General features: G+C 37.9%; 1 protein-coding gene across 5 annotated transcripts in view; it reads right to left on the reverse strand.

Moving 5' to 3' along the window:
• SCAI (suppressor of cancer cell invasion) overlaps positions 1–25,078 on the reverse strand; it is a 145,754-nt gene that overhangs the window by 39,257 nt on the left and 81,419 nt on the right. For all 5 annotated transcript variants that reach the window (XR_016393646.1, XM_022578753.2, XM_089913743.1 and 2 more), the window contains 10 exons: positions 18,395–18,490; positions 17,702–17,788; positions 16,397–16,495; positions 7,862–7,958; positions 6,715–6,813; positions 6,411–6,563; positions 4,603–4,704; positions 3,947–4,048; positions 3,126–3,204; positions 1,130–1,229 (listed from right to left, as the gene is read on the reverse strand). Coding sequence is in view for 4 of the 5 variants with exons in the window: in XM_022578753.2 (XP_022434461.1) it covers positions 1,130–1,229; positions 3,126–3,204; positions 3,947–4,048; positions 4,603–4,704; positions 6,411–6,563; positions 6,715–6,813; positions 7,862–7,958; positions 16,397–16,495; positions 17,702–17,788; positions 18,395–18,490 (1,014 nt within the window). In the remaining variant the exon portion in view is untranslated. The remainder of the gene's footprint in view (positions 1–1,129; positions 1,230–3,125; positions 3,205–3,946; positions 4,049–4,602; positions 4,705–6,410; positions 6,564–6,714; positions 6,814–7,861; positions 7,959–16,396; positions 16,496–17,701; positions 17,789–18,394; positions 18,491–25,078) is intronic.

Here is a 25,078-nt window from a genome sequence, read left to right on the forward strand (position 1 = left end):
TGGTGGACAATGTGGATAGTTTATAAATATTTATGTAAATATACAAAATGATGTTGTCAATGAGCAATATCATCAAACCCCAATATATTTCAAATACAAGTTTTTCTGATATAAATCATTTACAACTATGGTCAACTATAGCACCAACACATGGCTTGGGGGACCATTAGCTATTATACGTGTAATTTGAAACATTTCCCTCTGCCCTCCCTTCCCCACTCTTTAATATGAAGAGTTACATTTTTATGTAAAGTGCTATTAGAAATGCAGTTTCAAGCAAGTCCTGTTTCCTCTATAATGAGACTGCTCTCTCTCAGCTAGGGAAATTTTAGAGCCCATAATGGCCCAACCAGTGAATGCACTGAGCAAACTTTCATGGATGAAATCTCCTTGAAATCATACAGCTAACTTCATTTTTGCTATATCACACCAACATAACCTTATATTAAAAAGCTTATATTGGAAGAAAAAAAAAAAAAGCTTATTTTGGGCTTCCCTGATGGCACAGGGTTAAGCATCTGCCTGCCAATGCAGGGGACATGGGTTCAAGCCCTGGTCCGGGAAGATCCCACATGCTGCAGAGCAACTAAGCCCATGCACCACAACTACTGAGCCTGCGCTCTAGAGCCTGCAAGCCACAACTACTGAGCCTGCATGCCACAACTACTGAAGCCCGTGCACCTAGAGCCTGTGCTCCGCAACAAGAGAAGCCACTGCAATGAGAAGCCCACGCACCACAACAAAGAGTAGCCCCGCTCACCGCAACTAGAGAAAAGCCCGCGTGCAGCAACAAAGACCCAACACAGCCAAAAATAAAATTAATTAATTTTTAAAAGGCTTATTTTGATATTAACGTGCATCATGTCCTGCCTTATTATTTATGTATATATTTATTGTCTCCTCCAACTTGAATGAACAGATCTCCAGTGATTGAATAGTTCCTGACATATAATACATACTCAATAAAAAATTGTAAAATAAATATTAACCAACAATTCTAATTGCCTAAGATAGTCAGAGCCGGAGATATTGCTGGAATCCAAATAAGTGTTATGAATAGCAGTCTAAGGGAACATTCCATTTTACTTAATATTTTATAAGAGAGAACTATAATTTTTATAATACATACCAGTGCATTTCCTTGTGGGATTGATTTCGTTTGTGGATGGCATCTCCATTTATAATATCCCGGTTACTATTAGTAAGTACCCCTCCAAAATCATAAGGACCTATAAAACGAAAGGGAAGAATCCTAGACTTCAATTGGAGAGTAGCATTGATCTGATGTTCAAACACAAAGGTGTTGGGTGAATCTTTCATCGATACAAATGGAAGATAATTACAAAACATTTTTATTAATTGAAAATTTAACATTTTAGTTTAACATAGCACTTAAATGATTTCAGCATGTTGCCTGTTCCAATATTTTAAAAGATCATCTGACCATCTTCATCAGTTCTTCAGATTATAATGAGAAACAAATCAAGAATCTACTGCATCCCATTATTCTGGGTAAAAAAGAGATGGAGATCTGGGATGTTCAAAATGATCTTCTCATTTCAAGCAAAACTAAAATCTCAAGTTCAACAAAATTATTTAAGTAAGAAAGTTGCAGAATGAAGTCCTAATAATTTCTTAAATATAATTTTAAAAGGGCCACTAATTGTAAAATGTAGGGAAATTTTTGAATGGAACTTGAAAATTCTCACTGACAAAAACTTCATTTTTAAGAAAAGAATTACCAAATACCAGTGTAGGAAAAAATCCACTATTATTATTATTACATCAACCACTGTAATTCCGGTTTGGGAATTAGCCTTTTCCCACTGGTCCTATCAGTTAGTTAAATAAACTCTTGTGTAAATGGAACAGCAACTGTGGGATGTTAGGAATAATCTCTCTCAAAGGACCATTCAGTTAGTAACTACTGTACTTTGAAAAAAGTAAAACAAGAGATCAATACATTAGGCAGGGCCCAGAAAATCTGATTCAATAGTGTATAAGATATGGAAATAATTATTTATAAATAAAAGTACTAACTTTATCACCAAAAAATTAAAGTATTTATAATTTTGCATCACTTTTTTTTTTTTTTTTTTTTTTTTTTTGCGGTACGCAGGCCTCTCACTGTTGTGGCCTCTCCCGCTGCGGAGAACAGGCTCCGGACGCACAGGCTCAGCGGCCATGGCTCACGGGCCCAGCTGCTCCGCGGCATGTGGGATCTTCCTGGACCGGGGCACGAACCCGTGTCCCCTGCATCGGCAGGCAGACTCTCAACCACTGTGCCGCCAGGGAAGCCCTGATTTTGCATCACTTTTAATAGTGTTATATTTTATCCCTTAAAAAAAAATCACTGCAATGAAGAGAGATTTATTTTGTTTTGTTTTCATTTTAACACTTTAAGAGGATCTGTAGGTCATGCAAGGAAGATGGCAGGGACATGCATTGTATAAAGGAATGCAAATTTCAACAAACAAATGAGGAGGAAAATGTTAAGGATGTTAAGAACAATTTTTTTTTTGTCCAGGTAAAGATTTAATTGCCTTGTTTACATCCAAGCTACTCATCTAGTTCAACCAATTTCATATATTCTGGACTCACATGTTCTGGACAACTTCAAGTTTTTATTCTAAAATAGCATCCCAATATTCTACAGATTGAATCCATAAAACCAAAGAAAGGACACAAAATAAAATTATGTCAAGGACTTGAACTTTCACAGTTACAAAAGTGCACTGATTTCTACAAGACTTTCAGCCACAGTGAAGCCGCTGACCAGATTCCCTAACACACTAAAGGCTCAGAAAAATTCAACGATGTGAAGTAGATAATTAGGCTTGGTTATTCCATGCACATATATGTGTTTGCTTTTAGCAAATCTGTTAGAGAGGCATGCATGTAGTATGTGAATTTGCTGATTTTTTTTAACTTTACCGTATAATATTTCAGCAAATAAAACAGACTGGGGTATCTACAAGATTGCCGATTCAGCAAATAGACCCGGTTTCAAATTTGGGAGCCTCTCTAGAAAGCTTGAGATTGTCTGTGGGCTATGGGCCATCGCCTTGTAGAAAATAAAGAGAATTCAAGCCCTGCTCACGACAGGGAGCATTCCTTTATTGTACCTTCACTATCAGAACGACCTGTGGGGAAAACGCCAGTGGCTGACAGGTAAATCAGAAGCACACTATTGGCAGGCAGCTCCTGAAATTAAAGAAAATCACATACACAAAACGACAAACAGAAAACAACAGTTTTATTGAAAGTTCATGACATTTTACAGTTGTAGGGAAAACAAGAACCTAATTTAACATATAATGGTCTCTTCCAAGAGAAAAGTCACTCTTGCTAGTTCCAACTTATAACTGTCTACACAGCAAAGATTCATTATTAACCTATAACCATTGCCAAAAGTTTTGAAGACAATCTCTGCTTCAAAACCCCATCATTTAAAGAACGTTCTCTGGAAAACTTAAGATGGAGAAGTAAAGATCCTGACTATAGGTCTAAAAGACAAACTTCCATCCGTGCCTTTCTCTATATAAACTGAGAGGAATTCCCTACTCATGGTTCTTTCAGACGACCAAAATGTTTCCCAGAGCCACCATTCAGGTGGCTATTCTATTTATAGAACATGCCTATAAAATCTGCTCCTGTTTTTCAGTTCTGCATTGACTATTATGCCTAAAGCAGTTTAGCAAGAAAAACCCGGAGAAAGGAGAATGATAATTAATCAATATTCTCATTAATTAATGGTAGGGAACATTCATAACATAATAAGCAATTTCCATTCCAAAAACAGCTATGATTAGGATATTCTAAGGCAGTTTTCATTTTCATATTTTTCCTAAATTCTTGACTCAAATATTCAAAGAGAAGAGTGACTCTCAGATTCCATTTAAGGCACACTTTCCCCATATACTAAAAAGTACTGGATGATAGATACCTTAAAAGATGCTGCTAAGAATGTGTATAGTTGGCTGAATGTTGGTTTGTAGAGCAGGTACTTGTGGGGGTTTTCTCGCCTGGTAGGCTTGTCAGCTGATTCCTATATTTACACACAGAAAACAATGCACATACAGTTGGTCCTCTGCATCCATGGATTCACCCAACCACGGATCAAAAATATTTAGAAAAAAAATTCTAGAAAGTTCCAAAAAGCAAAACTTGAATTTGCTGTGCACCAGCAACTATTTACATAACATTTACAACTATTTACATATAATTTACATTCTATTAGATGTTATAAGTAATCTAGAAATGATTCAAAGCATACGAGAGGATGTGCATAGGTTGTATGTAAACACTATGCCACTTTAAATAAGGGACTTGAGCATCTGCAGGTTTATCCACGGGGGTCCTGGAACCAACCCCCCGTGGATACAGATGGATGACTATACAAACTGTACGTGACATATGAATTATCAATGCCTATTTTTACTATCCTTTTCATTAAATATCTTTTTTTAATTAGCATTATGCTTATCTATTTCTCCTGCGTCTCATCAGGAGAATTCTTTATTCACACTCATGGCTTTCGCTGAATAATAGCATTCCATGAGGAGCAGAAGCAGCAAGTTGCAGATGTAGGGAGAAGGTCACCTGCATTCCTGGTTTATTCATCTGGGAAGCTAAATTCATTGGCTCCCTTTCCAGGGCTTGTAACATCCGGAACATGTCAACAGTTAGTTCACTGAACTTAACCTGCAAGGAAAACAAAACTGACCGTTAATGCAGTACGCAGACCTTGAAGTGTTTAATCATATTGTTACTCTTGACTTTCATGTGTACCTGATGACACTGGATATTTTATTCCAAAAAATTTCAAAAGACAGAAAGTTAAAAAAATTATACAGTGACACCCTTATGCTCAATAGCTAGATCCTATAACATTAACATTTTTCTATATTTGCTTCATCACGTCTCGCTCCATCTATCAATACTTCTATCAATCCATCCATTTCCACAGGTATTTTTAAAAACAAAAAGTAGTCACGTAAACACAGATACCTATATTAGATCCCATAAAACATGTTAACTTTTGGCAAACCAGCCAGGCTGCAATATGACTATGGCCCTTTTAAAATCACTTCATTACATTTTGGCACTACATAATGTTTAAGGTTGAATCCTGAGAATTGCCTGGAGGTCCAGTGGTTAGGACTTGGAACTCTAACTGCCGGGGCCCTGGGTTCAATCCTGGGTTGGGGAACTAAGACCCCACAAGCCGCGTGGCACAGCAAAAAAAAAGAAAAAGAGAAAAGACTGTATCCTTTTCTATTTTGTTTTGTTTTTAACAACTTATTTTTTATTTATTTTTGGCTGCGTCGGGTCTCAGTTGTGGCATGCAGGCTCTTCACTGCAGTGTGCCGGTTTCTCTCTAGCTGTGACGTGCAGGTTTTCTCTTCTCTAGTTGTGGCGCGCGGGATCTGGGGCGCGTGGGCTCTATAGTTTCCGGCACGCAGGCTCTCTCGTTGAGGCACGCGAGCTCAGTCGTTTTGGTGTGCGGGGCTTAGTTGCTCTGTGGCATGTGGGATCTTTGTTCCCCGACTAGGGATTGAACCCAAGTCCTCTGCATTGTAAGGCGGATTCTTTACCACTGGACCACCAGGGAAGTCCCCTCCTTTTCTATTTTGAATAATACTTCTACAGAACTTCATGTAGGCAAGGTTTTACTTTAAATTAAAATGTTTTAATTTAGAAATTTGCAAATTAAAGCTTTAAAATCCAAAATTGGAGAATTATAAGAAAAAGTTAACAACAAAAATGACAGATGTAAGGGAAGGATCCAAAATTAAAACTTGTATAAGTAATACATATAGAAAAGTGTATCCATTGGTGACCTTTCCAATATCCCATAATTTTCAGTAAATTACAGTTGTAGTACCTTAAATCCTCATTGTCATGGGACTATTCTGTCATGAAAAAATATCTGAAATTTGCTTTTGACAAATGTACTTAAAAATAACTCCTCCCCCATTTTTGCCTGATTGTAAAGGCAATATACAGATGTAGAAAGTTGTAAGGAAGAAAATAAAAATCACTTAAAATTTTGCTAAACTTTTTAGAGATAAATCTTTTATGATATTGGTAAATTTCTTCCTTGTCTTTTTCTTGTGCATATATGTATTATACATAGACATTTTAACATATATAATAAAATAATTCTGTTTACATAGGTCCATATTATTTTCACTTGCCATATCATAAGTATCTTCTTCTGTGATTAAAAATTCTTTCTAAACCATTTAAATGTCTATAGTACAGTCCATATATAGACACAGCATAATTTAATTAACTATTTCCTAGCAAATGGATGTTAGGATATTTACAATGAAATAATTCTGTAACAATCAAAAGTACTATTTTTCAAAGTGAATTTTAAGCATAATTCCTTCACAATTCTTTACCTGGTTACTACAATTACCAATAATGAGTGCATCAGCCAGAGACAACTGTCCCACAATCATGCCCTGTTCCAGCAATGGGGCTCCTGTTTCAGCAAGACGATTAGACGTGATAACAATGGTATTATCATCATTTAATACCATCACAGGGTCTGCCTGGAGAAAAAGCAGTAAGTGGTTGATGGCCAAGACAAAATGTCAATATAAGAAGTTATTCCTTCTTTTTGACATATACACATAGTAAAAAAGTATACCACATATGCATTTACATACATAATTATGATAACCTTTCTTGTCAAGAACTGACCTCAATGAAAGCTGCTACTTCTTGAAGCACCAGGTTCCATTCCACTTGATCTTCAGTATTAAAGCGGTGAGTGTAATCTTCAATTTCATCCGAGAGTTCCTGATTTTACAATATCACAAAGAGAAATGGTTATAGAAAAAAAATCATAAAAATACATTGTATATTGTACCATACTCCTGACAGAAACTGATACAGTTAAGAAGTTTGATTATTATCAGTATACAGTCCCAGTTATAACCAAAACAGAGTGAAAATTACATGGGCTTGCTTCAAAATCAAAAACTCCAAAATGATAACACATCAATAAGATCTTCATAGAAATCCACAGTGACCCATACCTACTCTGCTACATCAGCAATGACTTTATTAACAGGAAACTCTTAAAGGTAAACCCCCCCAAATTTTAACATTAAAAAAATATATATATAAATTCTTTGTATTTATATCATACTATTTCTTTTGGAAATAATCTTATTAGTAACTGGGGATGGAGGAAGAAGGCTTGTCAAAACTAGCATGTTATACTGAATCACTTTGCTATACACCTGAAAATAACACAATACTGTAAATTATACTTCAATTAAAAAAAAAAGCAAAAACTAGCATGTTATACTCGAGCGCCAAAAAATCAAGAAGTATGCCATTGAAACCACTAACTGAATACAGAGTGTAACCAGAATGTAGCATGCAATAATTACAGATATTAAGTGAATCTAGAATGCAGTTAACTCTTAATTACCTGAGGTAATGAGGATAGAGTGATGCAGATATACTAAAGGGAGGAAAAATCGAAACTCATTCACACCTTTGTAAAACATTTTTCTTGACCTAACTTTTCAATTATTTTCTTAAACCAAATATTTTAACTTTTGTTTACATTTGCCAACCATTCATGGATGGGTGATGAAATGTAAAATAAACTAAGGGGACAAAAGTAAGAAATTAAGACAATTATCTCTGGTGTATTTGAAATATGAAGAGTTGGAAAAATTTTTTATCATTACCCTTGTCATAAGTTACCATACTCTCAAAGTTGTAATGATTTAGATATATCAAAATTATTTTAACCTTAAATCTATTTTTAAAAAACAAAATTATCCATAGACAATGAGAGATTAGGATTTTAATTATTTTAAAGTACATTTACCTTCACCAGATCCTTTACAACATCCATTTTGTTGAGAAGAAGACAAACTACTATAAATCTTGCATAGTATCGTAGCTTCTTAACTACCAACTCAGGTCTATGGTAGAAAAATGGAAAATCATTCATGACATTTAAAAAAATATGCTTTTTGATTTTTCTAACTTTCTGATAGCTTTTTAAACTCTTTTGATACTATTTTGCACAGTTATAAACATTGCTTCATATAACCTATAGTCTTTTAACACATTTCTTACTCAATGGTTCATTACATTGTTCATTCATATATTAAATTCATTCAAGAAGTATCTATTGAAACTTAGATGCATCAGGCACTATGCTAAGTACTAGATTAGAATGATTTAAAAAAAAAAAACTATAGACACAGTCCCTTCCCTCACAGATCTTACAGACAGAAAAGCATTTAAAATGTAGAGGAGACGGATAAATACTTAAAATACTGGAATAAATATTACAATGATGTAATATTACAAAATATTACAATGATTACAATTTGAGCCCACAGGACAGGATCTTGGGTGAGAGAAGGCATCTCAGCGAGAGTAATGTTTAAGTTAAGACTATACGGAAGACGTTACAGTAGAAACTAACACAACACTGTAAAACAACTATACCCCAATAAAAAAAATTAAGGGCTTCCCTGGTGGCGCAGTGGTTGAGAGTCTGCCTGCCGATGCAGGGGACATGGGTTTGTGCCCCGGTCCGGGAAGATCCCACGTGCCGCGGAGCGGCTGCGCCCGTGAGCCATGGCCGCGGAGCCTGTGCTCCGCGACGGTAGAGGCCACAACAGTGAGAGGCCCGCATACCGGAAAAAAAAAAAAAAAAAGAAGAGAAGTCACTGCAATGAGAAGCCCATGCACCACAATGAAGAGTAGCCCCTGCTCACCACAACTAGAGAAACGCTGTGCGCAGCAACGAAGACCCAACGCAGCCAAAAATAAATAAATAAATTTTTTTAATTAAAAAAAGATGAGAAGACAACTAGTCAGGAAAATATGAGACAAAAAGACTTCTAGGAAGATCAGTCTTTGTTTTGAAATCTTATTTTTCTGACGTTAATACAATCAAGCTAGTTTTCTTATGCTTACTATTTGTATGCCATATCTTTTTCTATCCCTCTACTTTCAAGTACCTGTGTCTTTTCATTGTAACGCATCTTTTGTAGACAGTATATAGTTAGGCCTTGCTTTTTTATCCACTTTGACAATCTCTGCCCTGTATACTCAGGAACTCAGACCATTTACATTTAGCCTTATTGTTGCCTTGGCTGAGTTTGCAACTCTCACCCTGCTATTTGTTTTCTACTTGCCCCTTCTGTGTTTGTGGTCCTCTACTGCTCCCTCCTTGCTTTCTTTTCAGCTAATCAAATATATTTTAGTATTCTATTTTATATCCTCTATCAGCTTCGTACTTATACTACTTCATTACTGTTCTTTTTGTGATTGCTAGGAATAGCAACACACGTCCTTAACTTATTAAAGGCTACTTACAATCTATATTACACCTCTTCACGCCAGACCCTTAATATTTATCCCTTATCTGGAATTCCCTGGCGGTCCAGTGGTTAGGACTCTGAGCTCTCACTGCTGAGGGCCTGGGTTCGATCCCTGGTCGGGGAACTAATATCCCTCAAGCCTCACAGTGTAGCCAAAAATACATATATATATTTATCCCTTATCAATTCAAACCGGACATTTTCAATTTCTACTTCCTGTTTTCCACATCCTGCATTGCAAATAAAAAACCTTACAACAATATATTTTTTGTATATGTTTCACATTTTCCGTAATAAAAATTTTTTAAATTCCTCTTTGACCCATGAATTATTTAGAAATGTGTCTACTGATTAACATAATGATTTTTTTAAACTATGTCTCGCTCTTAATTTTTAATGGAATTGCACCACCGTTAGACAACGTATACTTGAAAAATTATTGAAACATTTTTTTGTGGCAAATATAAGTCAACTTCACAAAAGTTTCATATAAGCTTGAAAATTATGTGCATTCGCTTATTGTCGTATGCACTTTCATGCACATTAGAACAAGTTTTCAATTATGTTACTCAAATCTTATAGTTGCTTATCTTCTTGACACATAATTAAATGTTATATTAAAAATCTCCATGTACAATACATGTGACCATTTATCAATTTCTCCCTGAAAATATGCCACTTTTTGCTTTGTTTATTATTATGCTACATTACTGGGCATATACAAGTTTAGAAATTTTTTATTTTCCTGAGTTGTTCCTTTTATCATTATGAAGTAAAGCTCCATCCTTAATAATATTTTCTGCCTTAAATATAAATAATGTATACATAAATAGAGCAGCATTTCTTCCCCTTAGTATCTGTCTCATTTGTCTTTTCCTATGTACCTTATATCTTTGGAGGGCCTCTTGTAGATAGTATATTACTGAATTTTTCTTAAAAAGGCATACTGATAATCTCTGACTTATCCCTAGGAAGTTTAGATCACTTTCATTGACTATGATTACCAATGTACTTGGACTTGTTTCTACTTTATTATTTCGTGCTATATTTATACTTTTTTCATATATATTCCTTTCGTACTTTTTACTGTAATGATCATAATTCACTTTCCTCCCCCTTCTACCTGTTTTGAATTTACACCTTCTCCTTATGTTCCTTAAAAATATTTTTCTTAATATTTTAATAAGCAAACTTTACTTACTCTAAGCTTCCTCTGAACAATAAATGGATCTTACTAGTATGGATGAATTCTTTATTTTCTCCCTTCTTTCATGTTGTTTTCCAGGATTTGGCACCATTTTATCTTAATAACCTCAATTAGCCATTATTAAGATGATTACTGTCTTATAAAGTCCATGCTTCCTTAGGAAGCAAGGGGATAATTTTTTCTCATGAATCCTTGTATATCATCCCTTCCTTTTAGTTTCAATTTTCCTCTTCCTGAAGAAATCCTCAGAAGTTCCTTTATATCACCAAAACCAACCATGCCCCTGCAAGGCTGTCATAGCACTGATCAGAGGGCTAATGACCTGGGGATTTCCCTCACGCTCTTGACAGCTAAGCTTTCCATTTAAAGGGATGGTTGATCCTTTTTTTAAAATAAATTTATTTATTTTAAAATCTTTATTTATTTTTATTTAATTTATTTATTGTTTCTGGCTGCGTTGGGTCTTCACTGCTGCGCACAGGCTTTTCTCTGGTTGCAGCGAGTGGGGGCTACTCTTCGTTGCGGTATGCGGGCTTTTCATTGTGGTGGCTTCTCTTGTTGCGGAGCATGGGCTCTAGGTGCGCGGGCTTCAGTAGTTGTGGCTCGCAGGCTCTAGAGAGCAGGCTCAGTAGTTGTGGTGCATGGGCTTAGCTGCTCCGCAGCATGCAGGATCTTCCTGGACCAGGGATGGAATCCGTGTCCGCTGCACTGGCAGGCAGATTCTCAACCACTGCACCATGAGGGAAGCCCCAAATTTATTTATTTTATTTATTTATTTTTGGCTGCATTGGGTTTACGTTGCTGCATGTGGGCTTTCTCTACTTGCGGCGAGCAGGGGCCATTCTTTGCTGAGATGCACAGGCTTCTCATTGCGGTGGCTACTCTTTGATGCAGAGCACGGGCTCTAGGCACACAGGCTTCAGTAGCTGTAGCACACAGGCTTAGTTGCTCTGTGGCATGTGGGATCTTCCCAGACCACAGATTAAACCCATGTCCCCTGCACTGGCAGCCGGATTCTTAACCACCGCACCACCAGGGAAGTCCTGCAATGGTTGCTCCTTTTTAGCCGGTACTTCTAGGTGTTTTGGACGCGCAGGCTCAGCGGCCATGGCTCACAGGCCCAGCTGCTCCGCAGCATGTGGGATCTTCCCGGACTGGGGCACGAACCCGTGTCCCCTGCATTGGCAGGCGGACTCTCAACCACTGCGCCACCAGGGAAGCCCCCTTCTAGGTGTTTTGAAGACACTATTTTAGATTATCTAGGCTGACACACTGTCAGAAGTGGAATTCAAAACGGAAGGAAAATTTGTAGGAGGTTGATGTCAATTCATACTTAAAATATTAATAAGACAATTCCATTAATTTTTTGAGAAAAAAACAGGTTCTATGAAACTATATGATAAATTATACAATCATGTAACACAGACTACATGAACATATACTGAACCAGGGATTGGCAAACTTTCTATAAATGGCCAGACATTAAATATTTTAGGTATTGTAGGCCAAATATGGTGTCTATAGCATATTTAACTTTTCTTTTTTCACAACCGTTTAAAAACGTAAAAAGGATTCTAAGCTACCAGACAGTACAAAACCAGGCCATAGTTTGCAGATCCCTGTATTAAAAACACATACAGAAGTGAGGAGGCATTTGACTTTGGAAACCACTGTGTTGAACTGCTATCCACTCATACACATGAGAGGGTATCCTATCAAGCCTGAAAACCTGAATGATGACCCACAGCCTTCTGCCTGCTGCAGAAGAAGTCATCCTGTGAAGCTCACGACTGGGAGGCGTCAAGGTCTTCAAGTTTAGATTCACATTTTCCACTATTAAAAACTTCAGGGCTTCCCTGGTGGCACAGTGGTTAAGAACTAACTGCGAGCTCTATTTACAATAGCCAGGACTTGGAAGCAACCTAGGTGTCCATCAACAGATGAATGGATAAAGAAGATGTGGTACATATATACAATGGAATATTACTCAGCCATAAAAAGAAACAAAATTGAGTTATTTGTAGTGAGGTGGATGGACGTAGAGTCTGTCATACAGAGTGAAGTAAGTCAGAAAGAGAAAAACATATACGGTATGCTAACACATATATATGGAATCTAAAAACAAAAAATGGTTCTGAAGAACCTAGGTGTAGGACAGGAATAAAGAGGCAGATGTAGAGAATGGACTTGAGGACACGGGGAGGGGGGAAGGGTAAGCTGGGACGCAGTGAGAGAGTGGCATGGACACATATACACTACCAAATGTAAAATAGATAACTAGTGGGAAGCAGCCATATAGCACAGGGAGATCAGCTCGGTGCTTTGTGACCACCTAGACGGGTGGGATAGGGAGGGTGGGAGGGACACGCAACAGGGAGGAGATATGGGGATATATGTATATGTATAGCTGATTCAGTTTGTTGTAGAGCAGAAACTAACAAACAAACAAAAAGAACCTGCCTGCCAATGCAGGGGACATGGGTTTGAGCCCTGGTCCGGGAAGATCCCACATGCCACGGAGCAACTAAGCCTGTGCATCACAACTACTGAGCCTGTAGTCTAGAACCCGCAAGCCACAACTACTGAAGCCCGCGTGCCTAGAGCCCATGCTCTGCAACAGGAGAAGCCACCGCAATGAGAAGCCTGCGCACCACAATGAAGAGTAGCCCTGCTCACTGCAACTAGAGAAAGCCTGTGCACAGCAACAAGACCCAATGCAGCCAAAAATAAAATAAATAAATTAAGAAAATAAAAAATAAAAACTTCAGGGCTTCCCTGGTGGCGCAGTGGTTGAGAGTCCGCCTGCCAATGCAGGGGACATGGGTTCGTGCCCCGGTCTGGGAAGATCCCACATGCTGCGGAGCGGCTAGGCCCGTGAGCCATGGCCGCTGAGCCTGTGCGTCCAGAGCCTGTGCTCCGCAACGGGAGAGGCCACAAGAGTGAGAGGCCTGCGTACTGCAAAAAAAAAATAAAAACTTCAGTACTGTCACCACTAGAGGTGACATGATTTTCTTTGGCAAAGTTCTTCTGGCACTCCATAATTGCTGCCTCGTCTAACCTGTTAGGACCACTACTTGTAAGATGCCGACTCTTGACACATCTGCCTGAGAAACTGTTTTTCTGGGTGGCTAACTGAAATATCTCCCCCCAGCCTCTGTGTGCTTGGAAATTTCACCTTCTCAGGATCTAACTCTGAACAGATTCAGCCTTAGTCATTTACAACCATCAGGGTTTGCAGCTTCTAGGACAAGTGATTATGTGCTATTGTCTTCTCCGCTAAACACGATGGGCCATGGAATTAGGACATGCTGAGAGTTGTGTATGTTTGGTGATAGGCAGTCACCTTGGTAATTGTTGGAACATACCATTCCTCCTGGCTTTGACACAGTCCTTAGGTACTGAGACAATGCAGAGAGAACTTGGCCTTTGGAGGAGAGATTTTTGCTTTTTAAAGCTACTGTGAAATTGTGGAATACTTTCTTACTCAGTTTTAATCTACCAGCTGTTGATTTTAGCAGCTGCTGCCAACTGCTACCTTGACTGGCCCCCTTGCCCTCGATGAACTGAGAAACAAACAACTTACCAACTGAACAAAATCGTTCCTAAGGTACAGGGAACAAGGTCGAGATTTCACAGACTGGACTGTCATTTGATGCTATGTTAGTGGCCTAAGGCAAGAGATTTTGTCATCCTGGCTCCAACTAATCTCACCTCTGTTCGTCTACCCTGCTCTAGGAGGCAGCACAGGAAAACAATTCATATGCGGTGTTTGCTATTAGTGTAGAAAATGATTTTAATAAGTCAGACTGTTGGGTTTTTTTTTTTTTTTTTTGCTTTATGCGGGCCTCTCACTGTTGTGACCTCTCCCGTTGCGGAGCACAGGCTCCGGACGCGCAGGCTCAGCGGCCACGGCTCACGGGCCCAGCCGCTCCACGGCACGTGGGATCTTCCTGGACCGGGGCACGAACCCGTGTCCCCTGCATCGGCAGGCGGACTCTCAACCACTGCGCCACCAGGGAAGCCCAGACTGTTGGGTTTTAAGCCAAGGGACCTAAGGCCAATTTCCCTTTTGGCAAATTAGAAAATGCGGAAAAGTGAATTATATGAGGTATTTTACTATTGCTTAAAATAGTTCTTTGCTTATATGTATTTTTCATACTCATAAAGTGTTACATAGCCCTTTTGCATTTTTTTAGGGATATAATTTATCTCACCAAGAATTTAGACAAATTGTACAACATGAATGCAAAAAAAGGGGGAGTTGGAGGAAATACATCTATAGTGAAAGTATCTGAAGCAAACCATAAGAAAATCTGAAAGGATAGTAATTGATGGAACTTCCTAATAGAAGGAGGAAGTAAGGCCAAAAAGACTTGGGGGAAAAATGTAGACTTCAGCATCCACACACCTTACTTGTTTCAAGCAAACTCCTCTAGACAAGTGTGAACAAGATTTGCAAGGGAATGAAGGGGATTTACAAGAGTGGGGCTTTCCCCAAAATGTTGCTGTTTAGCTGGAAAGCTTATGGTAGCCAACCACAAAGTGTTCTCTAGAAAAATAGGTAAAAACTATGTTTTCTTCTATTTCTAAGAGAATATAATCTTTCCACTTATATAACAACTGTGAGTTCTGTTGCTGAGAGTAGAAAGAACTTTCAGATATTCCAACAATTCCTGGAATGCTAGCAATAAAGATTCTCCAGCAGATCCCTGATTTCTTCAATAATTACTTTCTCATCTGGAATCTACCTGTACTCCAAATATGTCTGGGACACCCATGAAAAGGTAATCATCTAAAAGGAAAAGAGAGGGATTTCCCTGGTGGTCCAGTGGTAAAGAAACCATTTTCCAATGCAGGGGACACGGGTTCAATCCCTGGTCCGGGGAACTAAGATCCCGCATGCCGTGGGGCAACTAAGCCCGTGCCACAACTACTGAGCTCATGCGTCTCAACAAGAGAGCCCGCACACTGCAAACTACAGAGCCCATGTGCTCTGGAGCCCGCGCACCACAGTTACAGTGCCCACACGCCCTGGAACCCGCACGCCACAACTAGAGAGAAGCCCGCGTGCCACAAGAAGAGCCCGCGCACCACAATGAAAGATCCCGCTTGCCTCAATGAAGATCTCGCGTGCTGAAACTAAGACCTGACACAGCCAAAAAGATAAAGAAAATAAAGAAATAAAAATAAATAAATATTAAAAGGGAAAGAGTACACTTGCCCGGCTTCTTTTCATTTTCCTTCTCTCACCCTAGCATTGACCACACTGCGAGATACATAATAAGTGCTCAACAGATTACTATTGGGGATGAATAACTTCTACATGATTTTTTTTCCCTAACAGTGGAGCTACACAACTGCAAAATGGTATTGGATTTATAAAAGAAAATTCAAACAGCATTACAGCCTTTTCTTTAGTCCTATATGACAGTTGTCAACAGGGTTTTGAATGTATACGAACTAAGATGACACAGGCTAAACAGAACAAAGGTATCAGCTAAGCCTCATTTTGGAGTTGTTTCTTTTCTATGAAACTTCGTGTGATCCCAATCTCTCATAAAGAAATAATCCACCCTTCCTTTGTGCTCTGACTCTACCCTGGTACTGTGACATCTGTTACAACATCTGTAATATTTACTGTTTTTAGGTAACACATCTCCGTATGCTTAAGAAGGTCTAGCATATAGCAGGCACTCAATAAATCCCATTAAATGAATTAAAGTTATAAATAAATGTGTGATTTTCTGCATAATTTCCACAGACTAAAAATGCTGAGTGCTTTATCTTCTTCTTTCTGAAAATGGTAGGTGCATACCTGTCCTCTTTATTGACTTGAGAATAATATGATCTTTGTCTGATTGCAGAATAGAAGGAGAAAGCTTCATTCAGATAGCTGGTCTCAGATGTGCGCAGGCTATGAAAAGAAAAAGAAACTCTTTACATTTGACAGGATCTCAAACTCTTCACCATGATAAATACTTGTTCCATTATTCCTCTCTTCCTCTACTCCAGGGGATGGGAATGACTATTCTAAATTTGAGTCAGCAAAGCAATAATCATATCACCCTTAAAATGTATAAAAAGAATAGTAACGATAATAAAAAAAAAACACCTCCCTGCCGCTCCCAAGCCTTTTTTGATGGCAACCCAGAGTACACGTTATTCTCATTCTTCAAAGGGCCTCTCCAAACAGCCTTCCACTCAGTTAAATCTTCCCACCTGGGACCAGGTCTTTCATGACCTTCCCCAAATTCATATAGTAATTTGTCCTTTGGCTCATTTCTTTAGTTTTTTCTCAGAGGACTCAGAAATGGACTAATCCATATTAATCTTCATAGGATGCTGGTGAGTTGGATTTTCTGTTTAACATTTCTAGTTTGTTTTTTTAATTGGAGTATAGTTGACATACAATAATATTTGTAGTGTTATAAGGGATTTCTTAAGAAAATATTCTACCAGGGAAGGTGATTTTAATGATGGGAATCTGGGTGGCATGCCAAAAGACAGGGAAAGGAAGGAATTTTCTGGCCTATTAAACTACAAATGGTCCAAGCCTTTTTATGAAACACCTGGTATCACTTAATGATAATGAGACATTTAGATCCTAAAAGGAGCTCTCTTCTTTCCTTGACTCATGGGTGGGACTATATAGATGATATTGCACTAAGGATACAATTTAAAGTATCTTTATTGACTTCATGTAACCTTTTAGACATATATGAGGATGAGCTTTAAGGTATCCTCCTGAAAACCACTCCTTCAAACATACCAGTCATGATATGTCTCTGTACGGTATCAAGATTCAGGTGAAGCCATTAAGAACCATAAAATTCATTTAGTATTTATCTTTTATCTAAAACCAAGATCATACTCCTTTAAGTTTACAAATGAGTCTGACCAAACGAACTGTGTGGAAGGTGAGCCTCTGAAACAAATAATGTCACTTTGATTATGGAAGGGCATTTAAAAATGCTGTCTTGATCAATATGATCTGAACTTTTAGGATTTCATTTGTAACTCCTCAGTTTTCCCTCCTACCAGGTATGTATTGATGCATACTTCTGCATGCTGTGTTCAAATCAGGACAATGCTTTATGTTTTCCATTTGCGATTCACTTACTAATAATGGTAGTATAGCTGCCCAATCTTAGAAGCAATTTCCCCTATTTGCCACCGCTTCAAGCCATACCGATTATCCAAGACTTGTCTGTTTTACATAGGAAATAAGAAAATAGAAATAAGAGAATATAAATTTCAAAAATAACCAAATCTGTTAATTTAATAGGATAAAGTATCACCCAATTCATCATGAAATTTTGAATACATAAATTGAAATTCATGAATTTTTCATGAGATTTCAACATAATCATTCAATTAAATTCAAAAAGCATTTATAAAATGTCTATTTAAAGTAAGTTGAAATATAAAAACAAACTTCTTTGACCTACATGCATGAAAATTAGAAGCAACACCCCCCCGCCCCCCCCCCGCCAAATAGCTTGCCCAAAAAACAACATCTATTTTTAGAATGAAACCATGAATCTGCCTATCCATGTTAGAGTTAATCTGCACCATTTCAGATAATATTGTCTTTAAAAATCAAAAAATTTGAAAACCTTAAATAAATAGGGAAAAATCAGTTTGCTTTCATTTGGGTCACAAAGATGAAATACATTAAGATACACGAAGAGATAAAGATGAAATACATTAAGATACACGAAGAGATAAAAAGCACTGCAGTGGTATATATCAGTCAAACTGTTACTAATAAAAAATGGACCCTCACTCTCCTTTAACTGTAAAAATCCTTTACCGGTGCTGCTGCTGGAACTTCCAGAGTTTGGTGTAAACATCAAAAGTTCTTCCAAAATAAGACTGCCACTGCTTCTGCCCATATTGTGGCAAATCTCTGTAATGAGAAGTAAACATATATTAATTTTAAAACTCGTATGCTACTTGGAAATTGAGTCTTATGATGATACAAACTGGATGGATTTAAAGCACTTGCATTCAAGCTTTCCTTAAAAAAAAAAAGTTACATTTTTTAGAGCAGAAATAGTTCTATTACGGGGGTCCAGTACACATTCTTTCCTGTTCTTCTCACCTACCTCTGACAGCTCATTTGTAGGCTCCTCTGCAGATGCCTCTCCCATGAGGTTTCTAGCACTATCTCCCTTCTTTCTGGGTGCTCGTATTCATACTCACTTATATACTGATAACTTCCACATGTTTGTCTTCAGCTAAGAACTCAGCACTTGGAAAAACATTGCTTTAGGGAATAAATCTAGAAGTGGATGTGCAGGTGGTATTGTTGTTCTCAACTGTTCTACCCCCTCCCTGTAAGTGAAACTATATATCCTTGTCCTTGGGCCTGGCCATTTAACTTGCTTTGGCCAATGAAATATAAGTTATCTACCACATGTCTGAGAAGAAGATTTAAGAGGTATTACATGGTTCAGCACTTTTACTTTTCCTTCTGACCTAAGACCAAGATAGGGCTGCTCCTCAGCCTGGAACACAGAAGGCACATTTAATGGAGCCTCAGAACTGCAGACAACTTGTAGCTAACATGGGAGCCGGAAATAAATTTCTACTATAGTAAGGTACTAAAATGTTGGAGTTATTACAGCAGCCAGTAGAGTTATTACAGGAAAAGCCTGTAGAGAAACCGGTACCAGGAGTAGGTTATTGTCCTAAGAAATACATTATGTGACACTGGCATTGAGACTGAGTGTCAAGTAACTGTTACTGAAGGCTGTCATATAATACAGTGGCAAAACTGCATTTGCCTGCAATAACTTGGAAAGTAGATAATGTGACTAATGAACTTGTGGATTTATACAAATAAGCCAGGAAACAGTATGCTATTAGGCACACGTAACAAAATATGAGAAAGAGATGAACTCAAAACAGAACTAGCTGCGAGCAGGGCTGAAAAGGAAAAGAGGAAATCCACAAATTCCAGAACTTTCAAGATTGAAAAATACAACAATTTCTAATGCATAAATGTAAAAGACCCAGTTGAGAAATGCTAGCTATAAGCAGCACCTAGACAGTCTCATCCCCAGGGCAAACCCTCTTCATTAAAGCCTGTGAAGAAATTTATGAAAGTGGCGCCAAGTACATTCTTTCAGGGGGACAAAATAGATCTGGGGAAAGAATCTAAGGATTTGGCTGTCTTGTAGAAGGCTGATAAGCTCAAGGTTACCTGTAAAAGAGTCTAGAAGAGAGAGAGGGGAGTGTCTCGAAATATTGTGGGCATGGCTATTGGTATGTGGAAGCTAACCTGAATCAAACAGACAGAGTCAATGAAATCTTGAGAGCGTTGTACTCTCAAAAGCCATTTGTGTTACAAAGGAATAATAAATATTCATTGATTACATCATGGTACACTTCTTATTTCACTCATGCAACTGTGGACAGCTAGTAGTGGATGGCCTCCCTTGAATGTTTAGCCTGGCTGGCAGCTAAGGTGCTGGGTCACATGTTTCTCATCATCTAACAGGCTAGCTTGGGTCCATTTACATGAGGTGGTTGCAAGGATCCCAACAGCAGCAAAAGGGAGGGCAGCTCAGATATGCATTTTTCTTTTTAAGACTTTCCATCATATTTGCACTGTCCCATTAGGCAAAACAAATCTCATGGCCAAGCCCAGCGTCAGTGTGAGAGGGGGATGACTCATGGGCATGGATATGGGGAAGGGAATGACTTTTACAAACAATCTGTCACAGAGACCTTATGCTTTTCTTTCTTTTTCAATTTGTTTAAAAATAAACAAATAAATTTATTTATTTATTTATTTATGGCTGTGTTGGGCCTTCATTGCTGGGCACGGGCTTTCTCTAGTTGCAGTGAGCAGGGGCTACTCTTCGTCGCGGTTCACAGGTTTCTCATTGCGGTGGCTTCTCTTTGTTGCAGAGCACGGGCCCTAGGTGCACGGGCTCAGTAGTTGTGGCGTACGAGCTTAGTTGCTCCGCGGCATGTGGGATCTTGCCAGACCAGGGCTCGAACCCACGTTGCCTGCAGTGGCAGGTGGATTCTTAACTGCTGCGCCACCACGGAAGTCCCTCTTTTTCAGTTTTGAAAATATGTCTCTTAGAAAACAAAAATACTATACAGTGTATAAGGCAAGAAATAAAAAACACCTTACTGCTTTTCCTTTCTAGTTCCCAGAAATAACCACCACTGAAAATGCATTTTCTCTCTATATTTAAATATATGTCAGTTTATCTATTATTTTACATAAATGGGATCAAACTATATATAATTTTCTCTAACATGCCTTTTTAGTTTAATAATATATCAGGTTTCTTTAATGCATATAGAACTACATCAATATTTACTGTGTAGAGTGTCATATATAATGAACCAATCTACTTAACCAATCCCCTCCTGATGGACATTCATATTGCTTCCAGTTTTTCCCTGTCATAAAAATGCTGCAATAAACATATTCATACTAATAAACTTGAATAGTTATGTGATATGAGTAAAAGGCAAATTTCTGTAAGTGGAATTAATGAGTAAAAGAAGATGTGCATTTCTGTACCAGATGTTAAGACAATGAGTAAAAAAGCAAAAGGTTTTCCTACCCAAAATTTTCAGACACTACAATACAAGAATGAACAAGCAATTCCAGTTTTAAATCTATTTCCATTATCCTTACAATAAGTAGAAACTCATTTCAGATTACCAAATAGGTTAACTACAGACACTAGTTTCCAAATTTATTGCAAGTTTTTATCCTTTTTATGTCTCCATGGATCTTTAGTGAGAGGGTGCATTAGGAAGAGCTAATCAGTTATTTTTATTTTTTTTAGTTATTTCTGAAACATACATTTTAAAATACTAACTAGAATTATGACTTATAACATTATACCAGAACATATAAGATTTTTAGGAATTTCATGTATGTCTGAAACATTTATATTAACATATTTCCATACAAATAACCCAAAGAAAGTTTAGTACTAGTTTTGTTTTTTTTAAGTTTTTATTTATTTTTTTATACAGCAGGTTCTTATTAGTCATCAATTTTAACACATCAGTGTATACATGTCAATCCCAATCGCCCAATTCATCCCACCACCACCGCTTTCCCCACTTGGTGTCCATACATTTGTTCTCTACATCTGTATCTCTATTTCTGCCCTGCAAACCAGTTCATCTGTACCATTTTTCTAGGTTCCACATATGTACATTAATATACGATATGTGTTTTTCTCTGACTTACTTCACTCTGTATGACAGTCTCTAGATCCATCCACGTCTCAACAAATGACCAAGTTTCGTTCCTTTTTATGGCTGAGTAATATTCTATTGTATATACATACCACATCTTCTTTATCCATTTGTCTGTTGATGAGCATTTAGGTTGCTTCCCTGACCTGGCTATTGTAAATAGTGTTGCTATGAACATTGGGGTGCATGTGTCTTTTTGAATTATGGTTTTCTCTGGGTATATGTGCAGTAGTGGGATTGCTGGATCATATGGTAATTCTATTTTTGGTTTTTTAAGGAATGTCCATACTGGTCTCCATAGTGGCTGTATCAATTTACATTCCCACCAACAGTGCAAGAGGGTTCCCTTTTCTCCACACCCTCTCCAGCATTTGTTGTTTGTAGATTTTCTGATGATGCCCATTCTAACTGGTGTGAGGTGATACCTCATTGTAGTTTTGATTTGCATTTCTCTAATAATTAGTGATGTTGAGCAGCTTTTCATGTGCTTTTTGGCCGTATGTCTTCTTTGGAGAAATGTCTATTAGGTCTTCTGCCCATTTTTGGATAGGGTTGTTTGTTTTTATAGTATTGATCTGCATGAGCTGTTTATATATTTTGGAGATTAATCCTTTGTCCGTTGATTCATTTGCAAATGTTTTCTCCCATTCTGAGGGTTGTCTTTTTGTCTTGTTTATAGTTTCCTTCGCTTAGCAAAAGCTTTGAAGTTTCATAAGGTCCCATTTTGTTTATTATTGTCTGTTTGCTAGTATTTTGTTGAGGATTTTTGCATCTATATTCATCAGTGATATTGGTCTGTAATTTTCTTGTTTTGTAGTATCTTTGTCTGGTTTTGGTATCAGGGTGATGGTGGCCTCACAGAATGAGTTTGGCAGTGTTCCTTCCTCTGCAATTTTTTGGAAGAGTTTGAGAAGGATGGGTGTTAGCTCATCCCTAAATGTTTGATAGAATTCACCCGTGAAGCCATCTGGTCCTGGCTGAAAGATTTTTTTTTTTTTTTCCTGGTACACAGGCCTCTCACTGTTGTGGCCTCTCCCGTCGCAGAGCACAGGCTCCGGACATGCACGCTCAGCAGCCATGGCTCACGGGCCTAGCCGCTCCACGGCATGTGGGATTTTCCTGGACCGGGGCATGAACCCGTGTCCCGTGCATCAGCAGGCAGACTCTCAACCACTGCGCCACCAGGGAAAACCCTGCTGGAAGACTTTTAATGACAGTTTCAATTTCATTACTTATGATTGGTCTGTTCATATTTTCTGTTTCTTCCTGCTTCAGTCTTGGAAGGTTACACCTTTCTAAGAATTTGTCCATTTCTTCCAGGTTGTCCATTTTATTGGCATAGAGTTGCTGGTAGTAGTCTCTTAGGATGCTTTGTATTTCTGCCGTGTCTGTTGTAATGTCTCCTTTTTCATTTCTAATTTTATTGATTTGAGTCCTCTCCCTCTTTTTCTTGATGAGTCTTCCTAATGGTTTATCAATTTTGTTTATCTTCTCAACGAACCAGCTTTTAGTTTTATTGATCTTTGCTATTGTTTTCTTTGTTTCTATTTCATTTATTTCTGCTCTGATCTTTATTTCTTTCCTTCTGCTAACTTCGGGTTTTGTTTGTTCTTCTTTCTCTAGTTCCTTTAGGTGTAAGGTTAGATAGTTTATTTGCAAGATTGTTTATTTGCGATTTTTCTTGTTTCTTGAGGTAGCCTTGTATAGCTATAAACTTCCCTCTTAGAACTGCTTTTGCTGCACCCCAAAGGTTTTGGATCATCGTGTTTTCATGGTCATTTGTCTCTAGGTATGTTTTGATTTCCTCTTTGATTTATTCAGTGATCTCTTGGTTATTTAGTAACGTATTGTTTAGCCTCCATGTGTTTGTGTTTTTTACGGTTTTTTCCCTGTAATTCATTTCTAATCTCATAGCGTTGTGGTCAAAAAAGATGCCTGATATGATTTCAATTTTCTTAAATTTACCGAGGCTTGATTTGTGACCCAAGATGTTATCAATCCTGGAGAATGTTCCGTGCGCACTCGAGAAGAAAGTGTAATCTGCTGTTTTAGGATGGAATGTCCTATAAATATCAATTAAATCTATCTGGTCTATTGTGTCATTTAAAGTTTATGTTTCCTTATTTATTTTCATTTTGGATGATCTATCCATTGGTATAAGTGAGGTGTTAAAGTCCCCCACTATTACTGTGTTACTGTCGATTTCCTCTTTTATAGCTGTTAGCGGGTGCCTTATGTATTGAGGTGCTCCTATGTTGGGTGCATATATATTTATAATTGTTATATCTTCTTCTTGGATTGATCCCTTGAGCATTATGTAGTGTCCTTCCTTGTCTCTTGTAACATTCTTTATTTTAAAGTCTATTTTATCTGATATGAGTATTGCTACTCTAGCTTTCTTTTGATTTCCATTTGCATGGAATATCTTTTTCCATCCCCTCACTTTCAGTCTGTATGTGTCCCTAGGTCTGAAGTGGGTCTCTTGTAGACAGCATATAGATGGGTCTTGTTTTTGTATCCATTCAGCAAGCCTGTGTCTTGTGGTTGGAGCATTTAATCCATTCACGTTTAAGGTAATTATTGATATGTATGTTCCTATGACCATTTTCTTAATTGTTTGGGGTTTGTTTTTGTAGGTCCTTTTCTTGTCTTGTGTTTCCCACTTAGAGAAATTCCTTTAGCATTTGTTGTAGAGCTGGTTTGGTGGTGCTGAATTCTCTTAGCTTTTGCTGATCTGTAAAGCTTTTGATTTCTCCATCGAATCTGAATGAGATACTTGTTGGGTAGAGTAATCTTGGTTGTAGGTTCTTCCCTTTCATTACTTTAAGTATATCATGCCACTCCCTTCTGGCTTGTAGAGTTTCTGCTGAGAAATCAGCTGCTAACCTTATGGGAGTTCCTTTGTATGTTATTTGTTGTTTTTCCCTTGCTGCTTTCAATAATTTTTCTTTGTCTTTAATTTTTGCCAATTTGATTACTATGTGTCTCGGTGTGTTTCTCCTTGGGTTTATCCTTTATGGGACTCGCTGCACTTCCTGGACTTGGGTGGCTACTTCGTTTCCCATGTTAGGGAAGTTTTCGACTATAATCTCTTCAAATATTTTCTCAGGTCCTTTTTCTCTCTCTTCTCCTTCTGGGACCCCTATAATGTGAATGTGTTTGCGTTTAATGTTGTCCCAGAGGTCTCTTAGGCTGTCTTCATTTCTTTTCATTCTTGGTTCTTTATTCTGTTCCACAGCAGTGAATTCCACCATTC

This window comes from Delphinapterus leucas, chromosome 6, assembly GCF_059928025.1.
Source record: "Delphinapterus leucas isolate spDelLeu-1000000601 "Yukka" chromosome 6, BTC_Dleu_Yukka2, whole genome shotgun sequence".
Lineage (NCBI taxonomy): Eukaryota > Metazoa > Chordata > Mammalia > Artiodactyla > Monodontidae > Delphinapterus > Delphinapterus leucas.